Source organism: Myotis nattereri, assembly GCF_964212035.1.
Source record: "Myotis nattereri genome assembly, chromosome: 9".
Classification (NCBI taxonomy): domain Eukaryota; kingdom Metazoa; phylum Chordata; class Mammalia; order Chiroptera; family Vespertilionidae; genus Myotis; species Myotis nattereri.
In genome coordinates, this window is record NC_138084.1 from 23562403 (window position 1) to 23589932 (window position 27530).

General features: G+C 42.3%; 1 protein-coding gene across 1 annotated transcript; it reads left to right on the forward strand.

The window, feature by feature from the left end:
• Positions 1-18977: 18977 nt before the first annotated feature.
• On the forward strand, positions 18978-19430 carry LOC308525395 (large ribosomal subunit protein eL13-like; the record flags this gene model as incomplete). The annotated part of the gene is made up of 1 exon (XM_081100232.1): positions 18978-19430. The coding sequence occupies one exon, from the start codon at positions 18978-18980 to the stop codon at positions 19428-19430; it is 453 nt and encodes a 150-aa protein (XP_080956358.1).
• Between the last annotated feature and the right edge of the window lie 8100 nt (positions 19431-27530).

A 27530-nucleotide genomic window follows, 5' to 3' on the forward strand; every position in this document is an offset into this window, starting at 1 on the left:
TGAGTAAAATTTCTTGAATCAAGGTCTTCATTTCTCAACTTTCTTTGCTGTACCTTCAGTCACTTACCTATTTCACCTTACTCTGTAGGTGGCTCTCAAATCTGTCTCTAGCTTTCTTTCTAGATGCATTCACCATTCCTTTATATTTTTTCCACAAATACTTTTAAGTATCTACTGCATATTAAGTTTTCAATAGTTGGTGCAGCTTGATAACAATAACAACATTAGCAATGGATGACATTTACTTATTATTTTTAGGTGTCAGTCACGGTTTAAGAACTTTACCTATATAGCTCATTCAATCCTAGTACAACACTGTATATTTAGAGCTATTACCCGCATTTTAAGGTAAAGAAACAGGCACCCAGAAATTTAGTAACTGTCAGATGCCACCCAGCTATAAGCAATAGAGCCAGCACTTGAATGCGGGTAGTCCGCTCTGGAATCTGTGCTCTTCACTACTGTGCTATAATGTCAATCCCTGCTAAGGGAAGACCAGGAGAGTCCCCATCTATCTAGAAACTATGGTTTTAACCCCTGTACTAGGCATGTTCACAATGTACCCAAATACAGAGGGTGGCACTCTACAATTTTCTAGAAGCCAGAATATCTAAATGTAGCTTGCATGGAAGAGTTTTGCTTTGTTTCCTAAAGTCAGTGGTGGTAAATATTGCTAATGTGGATCAAAGCTATTCCCTTAAACTCAGCAAATAGTTTTTGGACAGGGAAATCATACCTAAGACAGAGTGTTGTGATAGAAAGAATATCACTCCTTCCAACCCTGGAAGACCGTTTGCCACAATATATACAAAGTTCTAAAAATATGCATCCTCTGTGACTTGGCAATTCAATTCTAGAAAGATATTCCGAGGAAATAATCAGAGAAATGTGCAAATATCTCTAAACAAGGATGTTTGTCTGCAGCATGATTTATAATCATGCCAAATATGAAATAACTAAAATGTGTGGCAAAAGCAAATTAAATATTTTGTATCCATAAAATATATATTAAGCAGTGACTAAAAATGAGTCTATGTGTATGTTCATATAAAACATGCTCATAAGGTATATTTATTTTTTAATGTAATGAGTCCACATAGTATAATTGCATTTTCTTATTTAAAACATTATATATACATATATTATATATATGTAAGAAAAATTTTAAAATATGAAAGCTTATATATCAAATGTTATTTCCAGAATTGTGAATGGGTATTTTTTTTACTCTTCCCTTTTCTTATCAGTATTTCTAATGTTACCTCAATTAACAATTATTGTTTTTAAATGATAATTATTTTATTCCTTAATAAAAACATATTTTTTTTCTACATAAGCCAATTCAGAAGTGAATATGTTAATATTTATTTACTAGGGTTTGCTTATTTCTAAAAGTCATGCTTCGGTAGAAATCAGATACAAGTTTATGTATTATAAATCTAAAGCCACCAATTTTATGATGCAATTTGTTTCTATTTAAATTGTCAAGATCTAATTTATGGATAAATTTCCTTGCCTTTTCCCTTAATTAAAATTTGATAAAGGAAGGCAGATCGCCCCTGATTGGATGGATGACAAGGGAAATAAACAAACACAAATAAATAAATAAAAACAAATGGAATGCAGATCTCTGTCCTGCCATTTCCTTGAGATAAGATCTCAGAAAGAGTTACTTAATCTTTTCTAACCTCAAATTAGTTTCCCTGCTTATCTAGATAAAAATAATAAATAATTCAAATAAATTTAACAAGTGTTAAACAAGACATGTATGGAAGAAGCATTCTGTCAATGTAAAGGTTTTCACAGATGTTAATTAGGGATGCATGAGGACATGCTGGATTTATTTTTCTCTGTCACTAACTCATTGTAAGACCTTGAGCAAGTCACTTAACCTCAAGGATCATTAAGGTCTTCATCCTTAAAACAGGGGGCTGAATGGGACTGGTGGCCTCTGAGATGCTTTCTGACTCTATTATTCTGTTATTCCGTGATTCTACTGGCCTGTTTGTGGGTCGTGACAGTTTCTTCCAGAGCCTGGAAAATGATATGGAAATTGAGCTCATGGAGTTTGGCAGGAAACACGAAGCTGCCTTCAGAGAGGATGTGATGATGGGCAGGATGGCTTTAAGAAGAAACTCTGTCTCAGAGTGTTTCTGAATCACTTCCTCTCCCAGTGAAGGCAAAGATGAAGAGGAAAGAAACTGCAGTGACTGTGCACATGGAAACTGACCCAGAGTTGATCTCCGAGGAGCCTCTTGGAGAAAGCTGTGCCCAGAGGGTGAGCTCCGTGCCTCCTGAAGGCTGCCTCGGTGCTCCCAACAGGCTCTGGCTGGCTCTCCCGCATTGCTTATCTTGGAAAGCCCTATGATGGAACTGAGTCCTAATGACTCTGTAAATGTATTTATGGTACCAAAAAAATGTGCATGAGAACACTGAGCAGAAGAGTTTTTCTGGCCAGAGGATATGTTTTTATAGAAAATAAGTTCTGGGAGGAAAAAAAAAAAATGCCATTTTTCCTCATTTGTAAAAGGTATAAAAATGTTCAGAAAATTGGAATATCAGGGGAGGAAAGGTATTGAGTGATCAGTTAACTCAGCCCAGTCTTCTATAAGGTGGAAACTGAGACCAAATGCGGTGTGTGTGTGTGGGGGGGGGGGGGGGGGGAGGGGAAACAATAAGGAAATCGATTTATTGAATACCTACTATGTTCCATTGCTGATCATGAATTCAATATCTATTTTCTCACTTAAATCCACAAATACATATATAATAGACATATATAATATATATTATATTTGAGTAGGTATGATACTGAGGTATGTAGATAGATAACATGACACCAACCCATAAAATAGATGTGATTTACTCTCTATTTCTTTAATAAGGAATTAGAGATTAAGCTAGAGAGAGTGACTTCTCAAGGTCACAAACCTAATTAGTGACAGAGCTGGGCCTTTTGTCCTTGACAATAAGAATCAGAGAAAAGGAAAACTTTTTTTTCTTTTTCTTTTTCCAGCTTAGAACATCCGGCCTAGGGATGAGTAAGCAGACACTGAGGTACTTTTTTAACTTCCTAAAGATATAACAACTTGGATGCCTCTAAGTATCAGCCAGTTATGCCTTTATAGTCTTGCCTTCTATCCTGGCCACTGGCAAAGTGGCATTATTATCCTGTGAGTCATCATGCTAATAAATAAATCTAATTTGAAGATATCCCTTCTTCACTTTCTGGCACGATTTAACCTTCCCATCCTTTTCCACTCCCATCAACAGTCCCCCGTATCTAAGAACAAAATGTCAGTGAAGCAGTTGCATGAAATAGAGGACAATAAGGTCCTAAGTATTGCCAAACCATAACTTTGGAAAGTGACTTTTGATGCTATTTGAGATGACTTAGAGAGTGAGGGTTTTTGATGGCAGAAAGAAATATGTTCAAGGCTACACTAGAGTTTCAAAAGAGACTGTCATCTGAAAATTATTTAATGCTCAGCAAGGGATATACAGGGGAGTGGTCAGGTAACAAGTCCATAATTTTTCAGCTCTTCTGCCAAGCTCCCAAAACAATCTCCACCTTGGTTTGTGATTTTATTTATTTTCCTCCATGTTGGCAACTTTTTTTTCCACATTTGTATCTTCAAGGGTAAGGCTTATTTATTAAAAGACAATGCTCAGGGCCTAACCCAAAGTTTACCATAGGGAGTACTTTCACAGATATTTGCTTATTGCAAAAATAAGGTTTAAAGGAGTAGAAAGAGTTAAGCAAGGGGGTTGAAGTGGCTGTGGGCACAACATTTCTTCTTTTAGGATGCTTCTCTAATACTATAATAACTCTCACTTTGAAAGAGTCATGCCTCACACTGGCCCCAGGGATGTGATCCCTGCAAGGGCTCACTTCCTCCTGGGCCTCTCAGGTCAGATAAACGGATGTGATCTAAGCCAGGCCAATTAGGGTTCTCCTCAAACACTAGTGCAATTGGGAAAGATGAATTTTCCCTGGCTACATGCACTCTCCAAGACCAAGTGACCTGGAACAGTCATGGAGACTTTTGCTAATTAGGAAGAGAGAGGGGGAGAGAAATGAGAGTGTGTATGTGTCTTGGTGCCATCCTATAAACACTTGGATGCAGTTATACAAGAATATCTACCTTTTGCTTCTCCAGTTATATGAGCCAATACAATATCTTACAATCTAAGTTGGGGTTCCCTTGCTAACAACCAAAAGAGACATGGTCAATGTAATAAATCATGCCTTTGTATAGTCCCTTTCCACATTTTATATTTTGTTATCCCATCCAGAGGTAAATGAAAAGGATGAGTTATAGGCTCATAGAAACTCCACATAAAGAAACCAACTAAAGGTTTCATGGGTGATCCATATTAAAGAAAAATCCATATTGATAAGAGTTTACTAGGCCATAAGAAAAAACAATAATAGCCTGGCCAGAGTGGCTCAGTTGGTTGAGTGTCCTCCCATGCAGTGAAAGTTTTCCTGTCAGGGCATAAACCTGAATTGTGGGTTTGATCCCCAGTTGGAGAGTGTAGGGAAGGCAACTGATATTTCTCTCTCACATTGATGTTTTGCTCTCCCTCCTTCCCTTTCTCTCTCTTTCTCTTTTTCTCTCTCTCTCTTTCTCTCTCTCTCTCTCTCTCTCTCTCTCTTTCTCTCTCTCTCTCTCTCTCTCTCTCCCCCTCTTCCTCTCTCTTACCATGTCCTCAGATGAGGATTAAAAAAAGCAATAATAAAATATTTTCTTCCCAGATTTTAAGTGATGAAGATTATATATTTATTCAACCTATCACCTGCTCTCCTAGTTACAGTCCATGTGCAGTGGAAGTATTGTCTAGAGTAGATTCAGAAAAGCCAGGCTCTATTGTTTACTATGCTGTGACCTCACTGTAACCTCAGATAAAGTCCAGATTAATCTTTTCATGTCTCACATTCCTATTGCTAACAAGGGGATAATAACAGCTATGTCATGGGTAGTTGTAGGTGTTAAATGAAATTATATATAAATATGAAAGCCTGGTCCAGTGTTGGGCATAAAACATTTTATGTGTGTCTCTATCATAGCAATTGAATCATGCAAAAAATATTTACTTAATGCCTACTATGAACCAGGGTCTGTTAGATGCTGGGATAGAGTAGCGATCAAATCAAGGTTATGTCCTTGAGATGCTTAGTACTAATGAAGAAGGAAGACAATAAGAAGAAATATATATGTAACATAACATAACATAACATAACATAACATAACATAACATAACATCAGGAATTAATAAGTGCCATGAAGGAAAATAGAGCAGGCTAAAAAATACCATTTTACACAGGGTGGTTATGGATGACATCACTGAAATGGTGATTTAAGCAGAGACCTAAATAAAGTAAAGTGGTAATCCATGTGACTATCTGGGGTGGAACATTCTAGGCAGAGAAATCAGCCACTGACATGTTGAAGGGCCAGGAAGGAAGCCATCATGACTTTCTGCATCTGCTGTAGCTCTCCTGCGAACATGACTGATAACACTAAGGGAGAAAAGCTGGCAAAAGATGAAAATGGCTGAAGTCCTTGTTATCACTGTTGGATAATTGAACCAGGCTAGCAGCTGCCTATCTCCAAACTTCTTTTAATGTTATGGGAGAGAAATATTGCTTTTTGGTTAAGCCACCATTCATAGATGTTGTGTTAGCTTAAGTGGGAAACATTCCTAGCTGAAAAGAAAAGTTGTGTGTGTGTGTGTGTGTGTGTGTGTGTGTGTGTGTGTGTGTGTGTGTGTTTAATACAAACTAGTCAGATATAGTTCCTATTTTATGAAGCTTAAAATAGTGAGGAATATTAAAAACTGTCAAAATTTGTTCTAATCTTGTTACTGACTATTGTTTAGAATTTGCTTTTTATGGACAATTGTTTAGAAATCATTCTTATTCACTGATTTGTTTTAACTTATATCAGTTCTACAAATGAGTCGACATGGTAGGCTTTGGCATGGACGCCTGTATGCACTGGTGCCATGAGGCACCAAATTCAAAGGATGGGTAACAGGTTAAGTGGATGTCTGTGCCCCAAATGGAAATGGCATGAATAAGATCGCCTCTTTTAGGTTCTGAAGGATGAACTTCAAATTGAGTAGTTATACCAGTGGGTCAATGGGTAACTCGAGTGGGCACCGTTGAATTTTCAGGAGGAAAAGACATGGGCTTCCTTGCCTTCATGTCCTTCATTGCAAAGGCAGGGGCGAGCAGTTCCAGCTTCAGGCTGGCTCCCCTTCATGTGTGACCTGGGGCTCTAACTAAGAGGCTGCGGTTGTTATGACTCACACTAGACAAGAGGATTTGCCTCCAAGGTTACAACAACCATCATTCACATGTGTGGACAAAGCCAACCAGAGTTCTTCATGTGAAAATCTCTTCACCATCCTCTGTCATGCTTATTAATTACCCTTCCATCAGCTGGAAGACAGAGGGCCCCTTACAAAGCCAAGCTGGCTGAGGTAGGCACCCCATCCATCACTGGACAACAGACATAATATATACAGATCTGATTCCAGATGGAGATAACCCTCTGTGGCAAGAGCTCCCAGCCGTGTGGTTTCCAAGACACCCAGTGCTTTAAAGACAGGTTTACCTTTTCAAGTTCAGCTTCTCAGGAAATATGTTCACCTTACCAAGAAAGAGAGAAAAAATGATCTGCTTATGAATTCAACACAGGAAGTCCTGCCTCACCTGCGATATGCCACCCATCTTCAGATTTGTAATATGAAGTGGAGTCAGCAAGACAATGCCCTGTATGCAGCTCAAGATGTCATCTACCCCCTTGCTAAAACACATATCAAATGAGATCATATATTTGGAAAAAAAACTTTGAAAACATTAAAACACTATATTGATATATGGTATGAGTTTTTTGACTCCTAATGCAAAATAATGATGGTGTTATGCCCTTGTTTAAAAAACTGCAAAGACTCTCATTTTCTAAAGAATTAAGCTGTAACTCCTTATCATTAAGACACACTATTTATTCCTCTTCCCATAAGTCTTTATAAACAAATGTGAGGCCCTAGCCAGTTTGGCTCAGTGGAGAGAGCATTGGCCTGCAGTCTGAGGGTCTTGGGTTTGATTCTGGTCAAGGGCACATACCTCAGTTGCAGGCTCCATCCTTGACTCTGGTCAGGGCGCGTGCATGATCTCTCACATCAATGTTTCTCTCCCCCTCCCTTCCACTCTCTCTCTCTCTCTAAAAAAAAAAAAAAAAAAAAAAAAAAATCAATGGAAGAATATCCTCAGGTGATGATTAAAACAAAACAAAACATGAGGACACTTTGGGTTCACTTTCCAAAAGGCAGTAACATTGGAGCTGCACTCCCCACCCTATTTTTTGGTAAATGTGTCACTTAAAGATGGGATGAAAGATACATTGTAAGAAATGTATTAGTAGGGATTTTTTCATGCAAACATCATGGGGTGCACTTACAAAAACTTGGATCAGTAGTTCTCAACTTTCCTAATGCCGCGACCCTTTAATATAGTTCCTCATGTTGTGGTAACCCCCAACCATAAAATTATTTTCATTGCTACTTCATAACTGTAATTTTGCTACTGTTATGAATTGTAATGTAAATACAATTCATAATTATAATGTAAATACAATTCATCCTGATATGCAGGATGTATTTTCAGGGGTCGCGACCCACAGGTTGAGAACCACTGACCTAGATGGTAGAGCTATATGGTACAGCCTATTGCTCTGAGGCTGCAAACCTGAACATGTTACTGTGCTGAATACTGTAGGCAATTGTAACACAGTGGTAAATATTTGTCTATCTAAACCAGTGGTTCTCAACCTTCCTAATGCCGCGACCCTTTAATACAGTTCCTCATGTTGTGGTGACCCCCAATTTCATTGTTACAAATTGAACAGAATTAAAGCATAGTGATTAATCACAAAAACAATATGTAATTATAAATGTGTTTTCCGATGGTCTTAGGTGACCCCTGTGAAAGGGCCGTTTGACCCCTAAAGGGGTCGCGACCCACAGGTTGAGAACCACTGATCTAAACATATCAAAACATAGAAAAGGTACAGTAAAAATATTGCATAAAATATTTTAAAAATGGTCCACTGTGCCGGGCACTTACCATGACCAGAGATTAAAGCACTGGAAGTTGCTCTATGGTGAGTCAGGGAGGGAGTGGTGAGTGAATGTGATGGCCTAGGACGTTACTGGACACTACTGGAGATTTTATAAACCCTGTCCCACAAGCCCTCCTGCTTCCTTCTGCGAGGGTCATAAATAGAACATCGGAGATGTCAATGCTGCTTCATGAACAGGGATATGGCCTGGATTCATTGAAAATATTGAGGAGAACTGGCTGGGTAATGGGTAGGCCACCATAATAGTAGCTGTCAGGAGGGAGCAAAAGGTGGCCTGAGGATCATCAGTAGGAATAAGGAATCAAGGTGGGGTGAAAAAGGAACATAGGGGATTGTCATGGCTTACGGTTTTGGCTATTGTGCATTGGGGCACTGGTCAGATAAAGGAGCGTTGTGGTATTCATAAAAATAGGATTTTTAACATGTAAAGAATATAGAACTAAGGACTCAATATTTTGACTTTGGAGTTTTGTCTTTGGTCCCATAGTCCTATCTGGCACAAAGGACTCCCTCTGGCATTGAATTGATGGAAGAAATGAAACTTACCTATGCTTTACATTGTTACAACTTGAAATCATTTGTAAAGCACAGGGCAGGCTGGCTCTACACAACCACAGAAAGCTTTCACTAAAGTGGCAGGGACAGTCAATACTTGTTAGTGGAATTCCTGTAAACCTGGTACAGGGTCTTAGGTCCTCAACAAAGAATTCACAGCAATGTGCTCTGAAGACCACCAAGTTAGATCTGGGAGGGCTGCCGTGCCCTCTGAAAATATAGCATTGGGGGGACAGGCTCCTCTGGGATGAAACAGGCCCATGGCTGACTGATTGGAATGTAATCTGTACACTCAAAATTGAGGTGCTGTGAGTGAGAGGGAATCTATTGCCAAGCCCCACAGGTATTGCGTGCATCAGCAAAAAAACAACTCCTGAACCACATATCCTTCCATTTCTTACAGAAAATTAAGCTCCATTATAACCCTCTGAGAGCATTGTCTTATATAAATATATGATCCATCATTGACCAAAACATGTGGCACATGTCTATAGAATTGGTGAAAACCATAACCAGACAATGAGGCCACAACACTGACCTGTTGGGTGCTGGGCCCCTGGACAAAAAGGCAGATATCTACTTTTCTGTCCTAACATCATATACTTCTTAGTGTGCAAATCTGAGCTTCAGCCAGAAATAATAACATTCAGGGGAGACAGATACAACTGACCACACTGTATCCGCCAACAGTTTTCTTAGACATAAAGCATCTTAACAGATTTCCTGGAGAAAGTCCATACTTGGGCTGGGGCTGTTATCAGGTTTCAATGAGCAGCACATGCCCAGGGCACATCAGTAGTTTCTGAAGAAGTGTGACCTCTAAGAACCCAGCCCTGGAGCTAATGGAGAGGTGCTATTGCTAGACCCCAGAATCAATCTGTCTTGTGCCTAAGATTTTCAGGTGGATCTACCACCTGGACAAGAGTCCTGCCAGGGCAGGGTCGGGAGCTCCTCTGAAATAGGGTGCACAGAAAGAAGTACAATTGTCCTTGAAAAGCTGTTTGCCAGGTAACTAGAACCATGTGTCCCAAGCCTGTAGGGCTTAGTTCTCAGCGGGGTGTCCAGCCTTGGAATGCATTTTCTCCTGGCAATCAGGACCAGGTGGGGAAAGGACCCTGACTGAGCCCCTCCCCCAGGACATCTTGCCTTCAAGGTCCCTCCTCCTCCCCCAGGGCAACCAAATCACTTCATCTCTGTCTTCTACACATCCTTTTATCAACCTTTTTAAACAGAAGAGGAAAATGATGTTTTTACAGCGTTGCCCCTTCCTAAGTGACAGCTCCTCTCTTTCAAAATTTTCAAAAGAGCTAATTTTCAGACCCCTCTGGCGTGGGCTGGATGGGGAAAGAAAAGGTGTTTTCTAAGTCTCGCTGGTATTTTACAAAAATGTCTGAGATGATTCTCTTTTGTAATCTCCCCCTGCCCTGACCCACACACTCAGGCACATACCAGATTTTAACTCATTTGTTAACTTCCTTTTATTCACAAATATTTATCAAGTATATTTATCTTTCAGTGCTTGGCATTATGCTGTGCTAGAAAGTGATAGAACGATGAAAAAAGCGACCCCTGCCTTCCCAGAAGTTTCTTCCTTTTATACCCCACAGAAAGAAATATAAAGCTTTACATACCATTCATTTTAATTAAACCAGTAGTGAGTGAGTCAACTGGATTCTCCAGGAGAATAAAGTCTCCAGGAAAATAAAGTCTTATTGAGAGTATAATAAATGTTCTTCCTTCTTTCCTTGTACCCAATAAATATGTATTCAATGTTTATCCTGAACCAGGCACTATGCTAGTGTCTAGGTATCCAAGAGTGGCTAAAACTCTCAAGGGTATTGCTCTTGTGGAGAGACAGTCTCATGGGAGAGAGACACATTCAAAATCATCCTCAAAATGAAATCGTAACTGCAAACTGTGATAACATTTAGGATGGTCCATGGCGGGTGAATGAATAAAAAGGACACTAACATTCAATAGGGCATCTGGTGAAGCCCACAGGACCATGGGATTTAGGTTTTATTCAACAGAGCAGAATAAGGCCAAGTGGAGCGGGGAGAGGGAGCAAGAGAGAGCCAGGCACCAGGATATGGATTTAGAAATGTATCAGCCTGTGAGGTCTTCATTATCATTTTTATTTTGTAAACAAACAAACGGAGACTCAGGGATTTGAATCAATTTGAGCATTGTGATGGGCTCTCAGTAACGGTAGAGCTGGGACTCAAACCCAGGACTGCCGAACTCCAGAAGCCATGTTCTTTTCATCACACTGCATCCCTCTCCCCATAGCAAGCAATATAATGAACATTATGACCTCATTGCCTGCCAGCCCATTGGCTTGCATGGTCCTCAAACACCCTGAACATGTTCCCATCTCCCACAGCAAAGAATTATCTGGCGCAAAGTGTTAGTAATACTGAGGCTGAAAAACCTTGAATTTGAGGTGTCCAGGGGACATACAGGAAAGAAAAGGATCCCGAGCATCTCCTAGCAACTACTGTGCTGACAGATTTACATGACAATGTACTTAATTCCATTTTACAGATGATGAAACCAAGGCTCAAAATTTAAATAACTTTCCTGACTGAATATTTAGTAAGTGGTACATACCATCATTAGCCCAGATCTGATTCTCAGCCTTCCTTCCCCCACATCACAGTGGCTTTGTTCAGTAGAACTTTCCTGACTTGAAATTGGAACTGAAGTTGAACTCTGGGGATGAGGATATTAATTCCCAATCAGTAGTCAAAACTGAGGCTCCTGGGGCCATTATTCCACTACCAGGGCTTTAAGAGAGCTCTGCCATGATGTGGGCGTCATATCCTGCCAGGAGTGGGTAACACAGTGGTGGGGAAAAAGACGAAAGGCGAAGTTCCCTCAGTGTGGCTCAGCAATTGAGCCTTGACCCAGGAACCAAGAGATCACCAGTTTGGTTCCTGCCCAGGGAACATGCTTAGGTTGCAGGCTTGATCCCGGCGGTTGGGGATGGGGGTGGAGGGTGGGGGTGGGGAGGAGGTATATAAGAGACAGCCAATCGATGATGTAATATTTCTCTCTCATTGATGTTTCTATCTCTTGATCCCTTTCTTTCTCTCTCTCTAAAAAATCAATAAAAATATATTTTTTTAACATAAGAAGAAATGGAAAGGGGGAAGATTGAAGAGCTAACCCTCCCCTATACCTTTAAATCGAAGACATAAGTAATGCAAGGTAATTCTCTAATGATACAGGAGTTCAATAAACTAAGGAAACAGTTGTGAAAGCAGAGAAAAAAATACCAGAAATCAAATCATTAGGATATAAAAGCTAAGCATAAATGAAAAGACAGACATGAGAAATAGCTGAAAAGAGGGGTTAGAAATTCAGTTTATTTATTTGTCCATTCAACTAATATCTAGGAAGAGCCTACTTTGTGCCAGGCATTCCTCAAACACTGGATTATAGAGTGCTAAATAGATAGACGTGGTCCCTGCTAACACAAAACTTACAGTCTGGGGAAACACATCAAAGCACGGCCCCATAATAGGTATGTGAGTGTGTATATCTATATACAAATATTTAGGCTCAATTAGACTTAGTGGCAGTCAGGAGAAGCAAGAGGCTATTATGCAACCTTGAATTTCCATGTTTTCTTAAATTATGCATCCTCTGTCAGCCTCTTTACATGCTTTCTTCAAGGGTAAGAGCATAATGATGATAATGATCTTCTTTCTTATGTTAAAAAAGATTGCTCAGCAGCCTCTGATGAGGCTTAAGGACTTGGGGAATAAAGAAAAGAAAGGGGACTGCTTTTGGAGTGGCACATTAGAGGAAATTATCTGGGAGGATTACGCTCTTTGAAAGCAGAAAGGCTCTTTCTAGAGTGACCTAGTTGAAATAATTTAAAATATATCATAGCTGGCACTCTAACCATAGTGTAATCCTGATTTTCTTGTTGCTGTTTCCATCCTCACCTCCCCCTCCCACACAGAGATTCCTAACATTCAGTTTTAAAACAAGCGATTAAGGAAAATTACAGCCTATTTTGGGGAGGTCTCTGACAAATCTATGAAGCAGGTAAATTCCATCTTCAGAGTCCATTTATGCCCTATGCCTAGGAAGGTGCCAGTCCATTGTAAGTGCTCACTAAATATTTGCTGAATGAATGAATGAATGAATACTCTTTTCCTTCCGGGTTTCCTGCCATTCTTGCAAATACTCAGTATTTTCAAACTCTTTGCTAACTTTCAGGGTCACCCTCCTACTTTCTGATACCAATCATTCATTCATGAATTTAATGCGTACGTACTGTATGGTAGACTTTATGTTACCAGGAACTTCATGGTAGGGGCATTACTATATCCACTGCTGCCATTACTGTGTCACCAGGAAATGTGCACAGTCTACAATGGAAAATATTCATATTTGTAATGTAATATATTTTAGTAAGAGATTCTTCATACTAAAAGGAACAGACCTCCCCATGGAAGAAATATATCAGAGAATGCATTCTGTCAAAAGAACACATCCCACAATCTCCCATCCCCTTCCTCCAAACTGATTGCCAAGAAGAACAGAGACTGATGCAACCCAGAAAGCTCAGATTAAAGAGAGACCATCTGAGCCATCTATCCTCAAGCTAATAGGGAAGGCAGACAACGTAGCACTTTTCTCAGCATAAGGGATAAAACCAAAGCTCATGATATAATACAACGAGGACTACTTTGAAAGTAAATTTCTGTGCTTACACCTCCAGGGGCAGCCTCATCCCACATGCAACATGAGTACCATGAACTCTTATGCAACTGTTTGTTCAACATAAGGATCATTAAGGATTATTAAGGGTGAGAGTGACCTCAAAAAGAATGTATTATTCCATTTTGCATGTGTATATACTGCAGACATATGTACATATATTGTGAAAAAATAAACTGAGGCATATTAAAATTTTAAAGAGTTTATTTGAACAAAACCTGATTCAAATCAGGCAGCATCCCATTTAGCAGATAGAAAGGAGCTCAGAGGAGTTGTACAAAATAAAGACTTTCATGGGCAGAAGGGAGCAGGGACAGGAAGCTACACTAGGCCAAAAAGCAGATTGGTTATTGCAAGGTTACTTTCCTTTAGGGACTGGCAGGGGCCTATCAGGCAGATTACCTAACTAGTACTCATCAGGCAATTCCTTATCAACTGGTTAAAGATTCCATGTCTGGGAGAGCCAAAACTGTAATTAAGTTAAGTCTTGTTTGGTGACATGGGGCTTATCATAAGCAACTCCATTTCATGATCATTGTTATATATATATATATATATATATATATATATATATATATATATATATATGTATATATATATTACATACCCTGTTATATCACATACTCAACAATATCAGCTGTAAATCTCTTTGTGGCATTTATCATTCATTTTTATTTTTTTAAAATTATTTCTTAGCCCACTCTATCCATCCATCTGTTTATCCATGGACTGTCTATCTCCCTCTCTCACTAGAGTACCAACTCCAAGAAAACAAGAACTTTGCCTCTTTTATTTACAGCAGCATCACCAATGTGAACACAGAGCTGCAGATGGTAGGTGTTTGACACTTATGTACTGAAAGAAAAATGAATAAATAAAAGAGTACATTTGTAAGTGCACAGAAAGAATTTTGGGAGGAAAAAAAAAAGTAGTCACCTCTGGTCAGGGAACTTGGTAGATGAAAGGAAAAGACCCAAACAGTTGCCCAAACCAAAATATCAGACATGATATGAGGTGAATATCTATTGTTTCTATACATAGTACACCTGCAGCTTTTTACTCTTATTCTGATAACCATGCTGCAAATTCTCTTTAGAGGAAACAAGTCTGGCCAACTCTCAGTCCAAGTGTTTCAGAAGAGCGGTCTCTAGGGAGTGCACATGACCTGGTCCAGGCCACGTCAGGCTTGTTATCCCACCAGCCACAGTGATCGGATCCAGGAAGGAATAGAATCTAACAGAGGATAGCAGTGTGGAGGTCTGTCGCTTTTCTCACTAGAGAAGTGGAACTCCATTTTGCGGGACTGGGTGCTGGGATAATGTTAGCCTAAGGCTATGAGGGGTGGCACACTGAGCCTAAGAATGGAATGAACCCAAAGGAAACAGAAGAGAGAAGATCCCTGAGGACATTTGAGCACTGAATGGGGTTACACCTGAAGATTGTTCAGTTACTTGAGCCAATACATCCCTTTTTGTTTAAGACAGCTTGAGTTGGGTTTTCTGTCATTTGCAATAGAAATCTGAAATATGATCATGGACTCTTCCTTTCTTATTCAGTCAATCACTAACTCTGGTCAATGTACCCCCTGAATAGCACCTGAATCTGCCCACTTTTCTCCATCTCCACTGACAGGAGATGCTACCATCATCTCTTACGGAATTTTTGCCTCAACTTTCTTCCCTGGCCTTGCCAAACCAATTTCTACTTTGTCGTCAAGATGAGTTTTCTAAAATGTATAATATGATCACTGCCTTCTTTAAAATCCTTCAGTATCTCATCACTATTGCTTGCAGTATAACATTCAAAACTAATACCACAACAAGGTGCACTATATATACACATCTCTTTATTCTCTTTCTATCATGATATTTTGACATCTTACAAAACCTTTTGGCTGGGGAAGAGACTGCTCCTGAAGGGCTAGCCAATTCTTAGAGAGCAAGGACTCAGCCGGGAGCATCCTTGGGTATGCAAACTAATCAATCCAGAGCCCACCTCTTCTGTCTGGCTTACATACCACTGCCTTACTCATCTCAGACAACTAGGACCACCCCTATAGTCCACAGCCCACCAAAATATTTTAAACTTGCCAGTCCTACGCTATTTCCCTGACCTGTCTTGCCCTTCCCATAGAAACCCCAGTGAAGGCCTGGCCCAATCTTTTTGGCTAGCTCCTCTCTTCTTCCTGCTGAACAACTGGTGTTTCTCCGTGTGGCCCTGCATGGTGCGCCGTACCTCCTGTCCCTAGGACTTGTGAGTATAATAAACTTGTGTTTCTGAGCCTCTCCTCTGTTTGCTCTTGTGGCCACACTTGCCTGATCATTTCATAAACAAATACAGGAAACAAGAGCTCTGCTTACTCCTCTAACTTTATTGCTAACTATTCTCTTTACCAGCTGTACCCAACTACAAGCAATCCCCTAAAAGCTTCATGGCCTCTCTCATCCCCTGGGTTTTTTGTTTGTTTGTTTTTTAATCCTCACCCGAGGCTATGTTTTATTGATTTGAGAGAGAGCGCGAGAGGAAGGGAGAAAGAAAGAGAGAGAAACATTGATGTAAGAGAGAAACAAACATCAATCTGTTGCCTCCCATTCAATCCCAACTGGGGATCAAACCCATAACCTGAGTATGTGTCCTGATAGGGAATGGAACCCATGACCCTTTGGTGCACAGGACGGTGCTCCAACCAACTGAGCCACACCAGCCAGGGCTTATCAGCTAGTTTTAGTCTATGCAGTTCCCTTGTCTGGAGTTCTTTCTCTACTGCTTCCGCTTTTCCCATCAAACTCCACCTACTTGTTCTTAAAACTCTGATTTGACCTTAGCGTATTGGGAAGACCTTCGTGTTGCACTAGTCCCCAGTCTGGGTGCATGCAGTAGGTACTCCTGGGTGATGCAGAATAATTTTGTGCATACCTCTCTGATAGCACTTATCACTGCATTTTAATTGCCTGGCTCATTTTCTCTGCTTCCTGTATATGTAGGAAATTCCAAGGCGGCAGGAAAGGAACTGTGTTTTCTTCAGTACCATATTCCAGCATCTGAACAGGGTTCGCCTAAAATCAGGACCTAATATCTGTCAAATGCATGCTAAGTGCTCTAGTACATTCTATATGAAACATTCTATATGAAAGTTGATACATATCTTCTCCTAAGGATGGGAATCTACCTTAGCGGCTACCTTTCCCAGAGCTAAGAGCAGGTCTGCAGCAGAGAGAAAGACAAGCAGGAGCAGATGTTACAGCATATGCAGTTCCTTGCTCTTTTCCTGCAGCAAGAATTCACTTTCACTTTCAGATAGGCCCAGGCTGCTGTGCAGTCTATTCCACTGCCTCACCTGGGAGCCCAGAGGGAAGACAAGTTGGCACCAAGTAAATGAACTGCGCTCTGACGAAGAAGGGGGATTTTCCACCACATCCCTCAGTCCAGCCACACTGCCAGGCCCCCGGATTTGAGCTTGGGTGATGGGGAGGAGGAAGGAAGGCTCTCAGACCAGCCCTCCGAGCCAGTGGTGCATTGCAGCTTCCCAGAGAGAGCAGCAGATCTTCCCTGCCACTCACTACAAGGAGGGCTGGGAAGCGTGGGTCCTTTAGAGAGCTCATCGTACCCCAGATCTGAGCACAGGCCTTTCCAGGCAAGTCTGTTCAAAAAGTGTGTTTTGCTGAGGACCTACGCTAAGCCCACCACCTGTGTTGAACCTTCCCTGACTCTCTAGCCCACAGTAATCTCTCTGGCTCTTCTCTCAACTACCACAGCACTTACTGAACATACATGCATTGCATGGTTACTAAGTACTGGCCACTTTACCACAGACAGCTCTGGCTGACTGGCGTGCATTTTATTTAACAAGGGAAGCAGGCTCTGACATCCTTCCCCAACTGAATTGAAAGGTCAGGGACCACACTGTGTACTTTTCTGTATGTCCTTACACTATTCACAGCACTCAGTGCAGTGTTAAGTTGGGGATTATGATATCAAGAACCACTCAATAGATGAATGAATAAAGAAGGCTGCTTTATTCATTGGTGGAAAGGCTCCCTATAGAGATATCTACCAACTGGACACAGGCAAAGCTTCCTACAGGAATCAGCTTCTCCTGACCTGAAAAAACCAGAGTATCACTGGCAGATCTTCACTTTACCCTCAACCTTATGACATCTGATAGGCTGGATCGGGTGCTGGAGAAGATGAGCTTCATGGATCCTATATCATATGCTATCTACCTATGTCATCTTGTGTCAGCAGTAGTTCATAATCTGCAATGCTATCCCCAGAGCTCCATGGGTTAGGGTTAGGTGCCACTGCCACTAGTCTCTATCTGGTTTAAATGGCATCAAGATGTAGGTTACTTAAGTCATAGTGAGATGTCTTTTGTTCCAGAGAAAGAGTGTGGGCAAGCCCTAACTGGTTTGGCTCAGTGGATAGAGCGTCGGCCTGCAGACTGAAGGGTCCCAGGTTTGATTCTGGTCAAAGGCATGTACCTTGGTTGCAGGCACATCACCAGTGGGGGGTGTGCAGGAGGCAGCTGATCGATGTTTCTCTCTCATCGATGTTTCTAACTCTCTATCCCTCTCCCTTCGTAAAAAAATCAATTATATATATATATATATATATATATATATATATATATATATATATATTTAAAAAAGAGTGTGGGCAAGTGGGAGTGAAGCTCATTCTCCTGTGATATAGAATAGTTAAACCCCCTGCCATATTCCAAGAAAAGTGCTATAAGCCCCCTCTAGGGCTTCAAGGATGATTAAGATATAGGTCTCCACTCTCAGAGAGATTGTAGTCAAGAATTTATGCTTAGCAAAGTGTGAGTTGACTGGACAATAGCAATTCAGACAGAGACTAGTGGCAGTGGCACCTAACCCTAACCCATGGAGCTCTGGGGATAACATTGCAGATTATGAACTACTGCTGACACAGTAGCGCTTCCTTCAGGTAGTTTATAGTTCTCTCTTCACTTCCTTCAGGTTTCTGCTCAAACATCATCCTATCTGAGATGCTCCCTGATAACCCTGCATATGAAACAGCAACTTCCGTTCCCCTACTTCCCAATGCCTTATGCCTCTTATATTTTCTCCATCATACTTATCAGTTTCAGATATTATATATACCTATATGTATGTGCATATAAATATGCATGCTGCACGTTATCATGTTATATTTTCTTTTGGTCCTTGTCTCTCTTCATAGAGGCTGGCCTGTGCGCCTCCTGGGGACGTGGGCTTTGTTTTGCTCACTGCTCTGCCGTAGCACCAGCATTCATACTAGGCACTGATACATGTTTATTACAAAACAAACAAAACTATGGGTCATCTGAGAGCATGTATTACACACATTAAAAAAAAGAAAAGAAGAAGGATAGATGGTACCCAGATGAAATGTTATGATCCTAAAGCCCCACTTCCGCAAGGACTGGCAGCGCACATTGCCACGTTTAACCAGCCGGCAGAGAAGATCCCCAGACACAAGGTCTGGTGAGCCAAAGCGCAGCTGCATCGCCCTGCCTCAGGACCCATCGGGCCCATCATGAGATGCCCCAGGACGCGGTACCACAGCAAAGTGGGAGCAGGCAGGGGCTTCAGCTTGGAGGAGTTAAGGGAGCAGGCATCCACAGAAAGGTGCCCACCCGTTGGGATCTCAATGGATCCAAGGAGGCAGAACAAGTCCATCGAGTCTCTGCAGGCCCAGGTGCAGCAGCTAAGGGTGCTCCAAGCTCATACCCTTCCTCCCGGGAAGCCCTTGGCCCCCACGAAGGTAGACAGTTCTGCTGATGAACTCAAATTGGCCAACCAGCCAGCAGGACCTGTCAGGCCCACACGGAATGCCTTCAAAGAGAAAGCCAGGGTCATCACAGAGAAGGAGAAGAACTTCAAGGTGTTTGCCAGTCTTCACATGGCCTATGCCAATGCCCAGCTCATTGGCATCTGGGCAGAAAGAGCCAAGGACGCTGCAGAACAGTCTGTTAAAAAGAAAATATAGAGTGCTGTTGGTAACTTGTGATTTAAAAAAAAAAAAAAAAAGAATAGTAGGAGTTAACTGTTTCCACTTACCCTTTATTCTCTCCTGGTCAGACGATGTGCTTCCTTGATGTCATTCAGCGTTCCTCACCCAGGCTTGAGTTCCCCATTTATTTCTTGAATTTTCTGGTAGAGAGCACTTGTTTATTCCTTTTCTGATGTTCTATTTTATCTCCTTACATTGACTATCTCTTTATCTTTATGTGATAAATGAGCAAGTGGGTACTTGTAACAAATTAAACCTGAGACATCACTGGAGGCAAAAATGACACAACCGAAGCTTATCCTACTTTGGGCACACCACGAGAAGTCAGGGTTTCTTGGAAAAGACAATAATGCTGGGAACGATAGAAGGCAGCAGAAAAAGAAGACCCAATATGAGATGGACTGACCTCATAAATGAAGGCATAGGCGTGAGTCTACAGGTCTGCGGAGGACAGAGCATTGTGGTCATCACTCACTCACTCATGGAGTCTCCAGGAGTCAGGGCAGACTCAGCAGCACATAACAACAACATCAAGGATTAACTAGGCTAAGGGATGGGAAAGCCACTGCAGGAAGAGAAGTGCAGGAGTGAGGCCTTGGAGAGTAAAAGCAAGCCCAGAAGCTAGCGTGAAGATGAGGTAAAATCATGTTGGACTTTATAGAACAAGTTATTTTTTCCCCCTTTTCTTCCAAGAGTGATATGAAACCACTGAAGGCTCTATGCCAAGAGATGATATATTCAGATTTGCATTTTTCAAATGTCACCCTGACTACACATTGGATAGTGGACCAGAACTATCAGCAAGATGCCAGAAAGCATTTGACTCATTCAGCAAACTGCCCTTCCTTTGATTTCATACTCACCACATTCTTTTCTGATTAGAATCTGGCTTTCTAGAATTTGATAAAGAGGCCAGGGCGTGCATTATCTAATGTACACAAGAGATACGTGAGTCAACATAAAGTCATAAATACATATTCTGTGTTATCTGTCAGTCTCTTTAAACTCAGGTTCTGTGAGGCTCTCCTGAGAGATGGATCTGCCTCCAGAAGCTGACAACCAGGTATCTAAAGCAATAAAGCTGAGGGTCAGACCTTGCCCCTAAGCCACTTGGTCAAGCTGAATGTTCCCTTTGCAGCCCTGTGCTGGCCCACCAGCAGGCTGTCCTGATAAATCCCCAACCTCCTACCCTGCCCTCCACTCAAATCTTTGGGCTGCTAAGCAGAAAAATCACTGTTTAATTCTGAACCAGGCCCGTGAGGTCTTACATGAAACTCTGGGCCAAAGTAAAACACAGCTTCCTGGAGGCTGACCGCAAAGAATGAGAAGTCATGTTGAAGGAAATGGGGTGGTTCAACAACTCCGGACTTCCTTCAGGGACCCTGAATGAGCACCTATAGAGATCATTATTGATGCTCAGAGGTAACAAAGGAGGCATTTGGGTGAAAGCAAATTAAAGCAGTCACTCTGAGGCTCTGTGGAGCTTATTTGAAAAGGCATTTGTGTGCTGAAAATGTGGAACATAGACAGTGAGCCAGCCACACCCATGAAAGCATTGCAAGGGCCTCTGAACAACAAAGAACAAGTGAAAGTTACAGAAAGTAAACAACTTATTCTCTTAATGCAGCTCCATTCAACCAGGCTCTTCCTCCCTGGACATCTAAAGAGAAATAGCCGCTGCACAGTCTCTTAGATGCTCCAACACTAAATACCGGATGGGGCAAAAGTAGGTTTACAGTTGTGATTTTGCAAGACAAGGTTTATTCTTGTATTATTATTTATTAACTAGAGGCCCGGTGCACAAAAATTTGTGCACTTGGGGGGAAGGAGGTGTCCCTCAGCCCGGCCTGTGCCCTCTCGCAGTCTGGGACCCCTCGGGAGATAACGACCTGCTGGCTTAGGCCTGATCCCGGGTAGCAGAGAGCAGGCCCAATCCCTAGGTGCAGCCCCAGGTCGGGCTCAGAGCAGGGCCGATTGGGGAGTTGGGGCGCTGCCCCTGTCATGCACAGAGCAGGGCGGATCGGGAGGTTGCAATGCGACCCTCAGTCACGCTCAGGGTAGGGCTGATTGGGGAGTTGGGGCACCGCCCCCTGTCACACACAGAGCAGGGCCGATCAGGGGGTTGGGGCGCCGCACCCTGTCACACACAGAGCCGCAGGGCGATCAGGGGGTTGGGGAGCTCCCCCCTATCAGGCACAGAGCAGGGCTGATCAGGGGGTTGTGGGGCCTCCCCCTGTCATAAACAGAGCAGGGTGGATAGGGAGGTTGTGGCCCCGCCCCCTGTCACACACAGAGCCGCAGGGTGATCAGGGGGTTTGGGCGCTGCCCCCTGTCATGCTGATCCCGGTGCCGGGAGGCCTCGTGGCTCTGCTGATCCTGGTGCTGGGAGGTATATTACCCTTTCACTATATAGGGTAGAGGCCTGGTGCACGTGTGGGAGCCGGCTGGTTTGCCCTGAAGGGTGACCTGGATCAGGGTGGGGGTCCCCACTGGGGTGCCTGGCCAGCCTGGGTGAGGGGATGATGGCTGTTTGCAGCTGGTCACACACCCTTCAGGGTGGGGGTCCCCACTGGGGTGCCTGGCAAGTCTGGGTGAGGGGCTGAGGGCCGTTTTCAGGCTGGCAGGTGACGGAAGCTCCCAACAGCTCCTTTTTTTCTTTTTTTTTTTATTCTGGGCCAGCTTTAGCTCTGAGGCTTCAGCTCTTAGGCCTCCGCTCTTGAAAGCAGGTATCTGGTTTATTTCGGTTCTATAATCAAAACAATGTATAACTCCAGCTCTGAGATCCCGGCTCGCTGAATGCAGGTTTCTGGGTTTTTTTTTTTTACCTTCTATATTTGTTACATGTTTCAAACTTCAGGCTCAGAGGCTGGCAAGGCAGGCGGGAAACGTTGGTTTCCTCTGTCACTGAAGCAAGCAAGCCTCATGTTAGTTTCAAGCTGCTTGGCTGCCGGGCGCCATCTTGGCTGGCAGTTAATTTGCATATCACCTTGATTAGCCAATGGGAAGGGTAGTGGTCATACACTAATTACCATGTTTTTCTTTTATTAGATTAGATTATTATATTACTAGAGGCCCGTTGCAGGAAGATTCCTGCAAGAATAGGGCTTCCTGCAGCGGTAGCGAAAGCAGAGAAGGGAGTGAAACCCGCTGAGGCAGGCTTCATTCCAGCCTCTGCCGCCCCACTTGCTTCCCTCCAATCTCCGCTGCCCCACTTGCTTCTCTGCAGTACTTGGCTTCCTTCTACAGCGCTTGGCTTCCTTCTACATTGTCTTCAGTCTTTGCTCCGCACCATATGCAAATTAACCGCCATCTTTGTTGGGTTAATTTGCATACTCATCTGATTGTCTGGTGGGTGTAGCAGAGTGACACCAATTTCTCTTTTATTAGTGTAGATTATCTGTATGAACAACTGTATTTTGCCCCACCCTGTATTTCTATAAAACTGAAGTCTTCCGGATCAGCAGGACAACTACATGGTCTGCTACACCAAAGTCAACAAATGACATTCAGTGAATTCTTTCCACATGGCATTCATGACACTCATCTTTGTGTGTGTTTTCTTTCTTGTTTTTTTTTTTACCTTGTAGATCCTAACAAAAAAGTCAATTCCTCAAAGACTGGATGTTAAAAGATATTCATTCTCTTCCCAGCTTTGGTACTGACTGGCAATGAGCCCTTGAGAAAGATCGGAGCTTGAGTACATGATATTCATTTGTTTATTCATTCACAGCCTTTGATTCTTTACACAGTATCAGGCCTCATGCTATGTTCTTAGGAAATAAGAGAAATCCTTCCCTTCAATTGGCTCCCAGTTCTTTTGGGGAGATAGGCAAGGAAAACGAGTGTAACAACAGCAGTGCAATAAACCCTACACCAGAAGTATGGACAGGGTATTAAGTGGGCTTAGAGGCCAATGCAACTTTGCCCACAGGAGGCTGGGAAAAGATCCAAGAGGAAGTGACAGCTGAACTGAGACTTGAAGAATTGAAGTTCACCTGGACAATAGGCTGGGCCTTAGGGAAGAAGATATGCCAGGCAAAAGACACAGCATGAGCAATGGCATTAAAATAATAAAATGAGCATTTTGTTGAGAAAATCTGCTAATTTTCAAGAGAACCAAGGGTATGATGAGTTATGCAGGGCGATGATGAACAAAAAGGCATAAGGTAGAACATTGCACCTTACTGCCAGCCTCTGACCATATCCCCTCAGCACTCACTATGCCTGTACATGCTGACTACTCCTTCTGCCAGCACCTGCTACTCTGCCTGGGTGCTTTCCCTGGTCCAGGAGCATGTTCTGACAGTGCACAGAGTAGACTAAAGTACAGAGGTGTTGATGTCACAAGGTACAGCCACACATCAATGATGATGGTAGCTGTTGGTTCCCTACCCACATACTCAATACACTCATTTTTCCATTATGCCAATAGCTTCTTACTGAAAGCTCCTATGGTTCACCTGAAGTCCTTCTCTTAATGTAGTAGAATGTCTGATCGACCCACACATGGATTAGGATGGAATTGTTGAAAGGCAAACCTCCAACCACAGAAGTATCTCTGAACAAAAATGGACAGAAAAATATCTCAGCTTCCTGGCCTCTCAAATATAACAAATTGAAGCAACTCCAGCTGGCCTCCCAGAGGTCCCCTGCAGGATTGAGAACGAATTGCCCACAGCAATAAACTTCTCATTCATCAACCTTATAATCTCTTCCTGTCCCTCCTTATCTTACTTCCCACTAGGTGGAGAATGGGAAAGGCTGTATGGAGGATGCTAAGTAGATGGTTTCTACATTCATTTCTACTCTAAAGTTTTATAGTTTGAAGACCAAATCCAAGACTCAATCCCATCAGGACTTTCCCTGTCACGAACTCCATATTAAACTGAGAACATCTTAGTTCTCCTGCTTTCCCAATACTGTCATTACGGATTAATTTAATGTAGTCTTATTCTGCTTTCCTGTTGTTTTAGAAATACCTGGCTGGTCTCACTAATTAGACACCTTATCAAACCATATCATCTAAAGTAATGAGTTTGCAAGTATTTTATCCTCAAAATAATAATTTCACCCAACTACTCACTACAATTCTGTGAAGCAGGTTCTATTATTATTGTTCCTATTCTGTAAAAGTGAGAACTGAGACTCAGGGACATTAAGTCATACCCCTAAGGACACTCAGCTAGTATGTGGAAGGTCAGGCTTGAACTCAGGCACTCTATCTTCTTTTTTTTTTTTTTTTAAATATATTTTATTGATTTTTCACAGAGAGGAAGGGAGTGAGATAGAGAGTTAGAAACATCGATGAGAGAGAAACATCGATCAGCTGCCTCCTGCACATCTCCTACTGGGGATGTGCCTGCAACCCAGGTACATGCCCTTGACCGGAATCGAACCTGGGACCTTTCAGTCCGCAAGCCGACGCTCTATCCACTGAGCCAAACCGGTTTCGGCCACTCTATCTTCTTAACCATTATTTGCTACCCCCTCTTAAGATTATTTTTAACCATGTTTCTCCTTCATGAAAACTTTGTCTTGAAACATTTGTTTGTATACACTACTTAGCTATGGATTTTCCAATTTTATTAGGTAAAGGTGAATGTATTTCCTTAATTTTTTAATTAACCAAAGACATATAAAATTTCCAACCATAAAGTTGAACTAACTAGTGTGATAACTAGATTATAATCTCTATAAAACCTATTTGTTGATTGAATTGAATGAGTGAAAAAGCTTATCGTATATGATTCCAGCCAAAATGAAATACCCTGGATGTTTTAGTTAGTCTCTCTAGGTTAGAGGTAGATAATTTTGTGTTAGGCTATTCCAAAATAAAATATCAAAAGGAAATTTATCATTAACACCCTGTGGACTAAGTGATCCAAGGATTCTAAGTGGTAACTCATCATCTGCTGGTTAAATTGTTTAAATTTTTTGTTGTTGTTTTGGTTTTTGTATGTGAGGGGAAGGTTATTGCTTTGTTTTGTGTTTTTAATCATTTATTCTATTGGGAAGCTTTAAGTCTTTTTGCAATTGACAAAGTGAATTGCTCATGAATATTTGGCCCATGATGGCAAATAATGGAGCACATAATGTCATTTGGACTACTCTGACTATAACTGATTTCTCCTTTGCCCCCATATGCCACAGACATATGACCACTTTAAAATATAAATCAGGCCCTAGCTGGTTTGGCTTAGTGCAGGGGTGGGCAAACTTTTTGACTCGAGGGCCACAATGGGTTCTTAAACTGGACTGGAGGGCCGGAACAAAAGCATGGATGGAGTGTTTGTGTGAACTAATATAAATTCAAAGTAAACATCATTACATAAAAGAGTACGGTCTTTTTTTTTTTTAGTTTTATTCATTTCAAATGGGCCGGATTCGGCCCATGGGCCGTAGTTTGCCCACGGCTGGCTTAGTGGATGAGCGTCGGCCTGTGGACTGAAGGGTCCCAGATTTTATTCCGATCAAGGGCACATGCCTGAGTTGTGGGCTCGATCCCCAGTGGGGGGCATGCAGAAGGCAGCCAATCATTGATGTTTCTCTCTCTCTCTCACTCTCTCTCCCTTCCTCTCTGAAATATATATATATATATATATATATATATATATATATATACACACACACACACACACACACACACGCACGCACACTAATAAAAGACAAAGATGCTAATTGACCGTATCTTTGCTATGCCCTAAGCCACACCCACCAGCCAATCAGAGCAACTATATGCAAATTAACCCAACCAAGATGGTGGCCGGCAGCCACAGAGTTGGAGCAAGCAGGAGGCTTTGTTGCCCGGGTGATGGAGGAAGCCAAGCTTCCTGCCTGCCCTGAGCCAGCTGTGGCCTCTGCTCATGGCAACAAAGTTTCAATTATAGAAGACAAATAAATCCCAGATACCTGCTTCCAGCCAGCCTCCACTGGAAGCTTGGGTGGCTGGGGGTTGTGGCCAGCCTGCAAACAGCCATCAGCCCCTCACTCAGACTGGCTAGGCACCCCAGGGGGGACCCCCACCCTGAAGAGGCTGTAGCCAGCCTGCAAACAGCCATCAGCCCCTCACCCAGGCTGGCCAGGCACTCCTATATAATCAAAGGGTAATACGCAAATTGACTCTAACAGCAGAATTACTGGGAATGACTGGTCACTATAACACACACTGACTACCAGGGGGCAGACACTCAATGCAGGAGCTGCCCCCTGGTGGTCAGTGCGCTCCCACAGGGGGAGTTCTGCTCAGTCACAAGCCAGGCTGATGGCTGCCAGTACAGCGGTGGTGGTGGGAGCCTCTCCTGCCTCCTCATTCCAACTGCAGCTTAGGCCTGCTCCCTGCTGGCAAGTGGACATCCCCCGAGGGCTGCCGGGCTGCAAGAGGGATATCTGACTGCCAGCTTAGGCCCAATCCCCCAGGGAGCGGACCTAAGCCAGCAGGTGGTCATCCCCTGAGGGGTCCCAGACTGCGAGAGGGCACAGGCCGGGCTGAGGGACCCCCCCCCCCAAGTGCACAAATTTTTGTGCACCGGGCCTCTAATATAAATATAAATATATAATGTCAGTCTCTATCATGCCACTGCATAAAACCCTCATGGGACTGCTCATTATTCTTAAGATTATTCCTTGCCATAGCCTGTAAGGCTCTATGAAACATGCTTTCCAAGCAAAAGTACTGGATGCTTCTTTTTCCATGGAAAACTGAATAACCCCCAGAAAATCCATGGCATTTACTAGATCTTCCAATTAAAATGACATTCACCATTCAGTCTCCCAATAGTATCCACAGATGCAGTCCTTAGACACAAACTTTCTGTTGGTCTCTTTGTGCCCCAAACTTGAACATGAACTGACATTTAAGGATTAGCAGGCATTTCAGAAAAGCTTCCACCACGAAATAAAATTCAAACAGGCAAACAAATAGGAACAAATAAACCTATACTATTTGCATAATTAAGAAGAGGTATTGAAGATTTTGCCTTCAATAAACAAGGAGAGAATGACATGAAAAAAAAGGAACAAGTAGATAAGAAGAATACAGTCTTGGCAATGAAAAGTATCTGAAATAAAACATTCAAT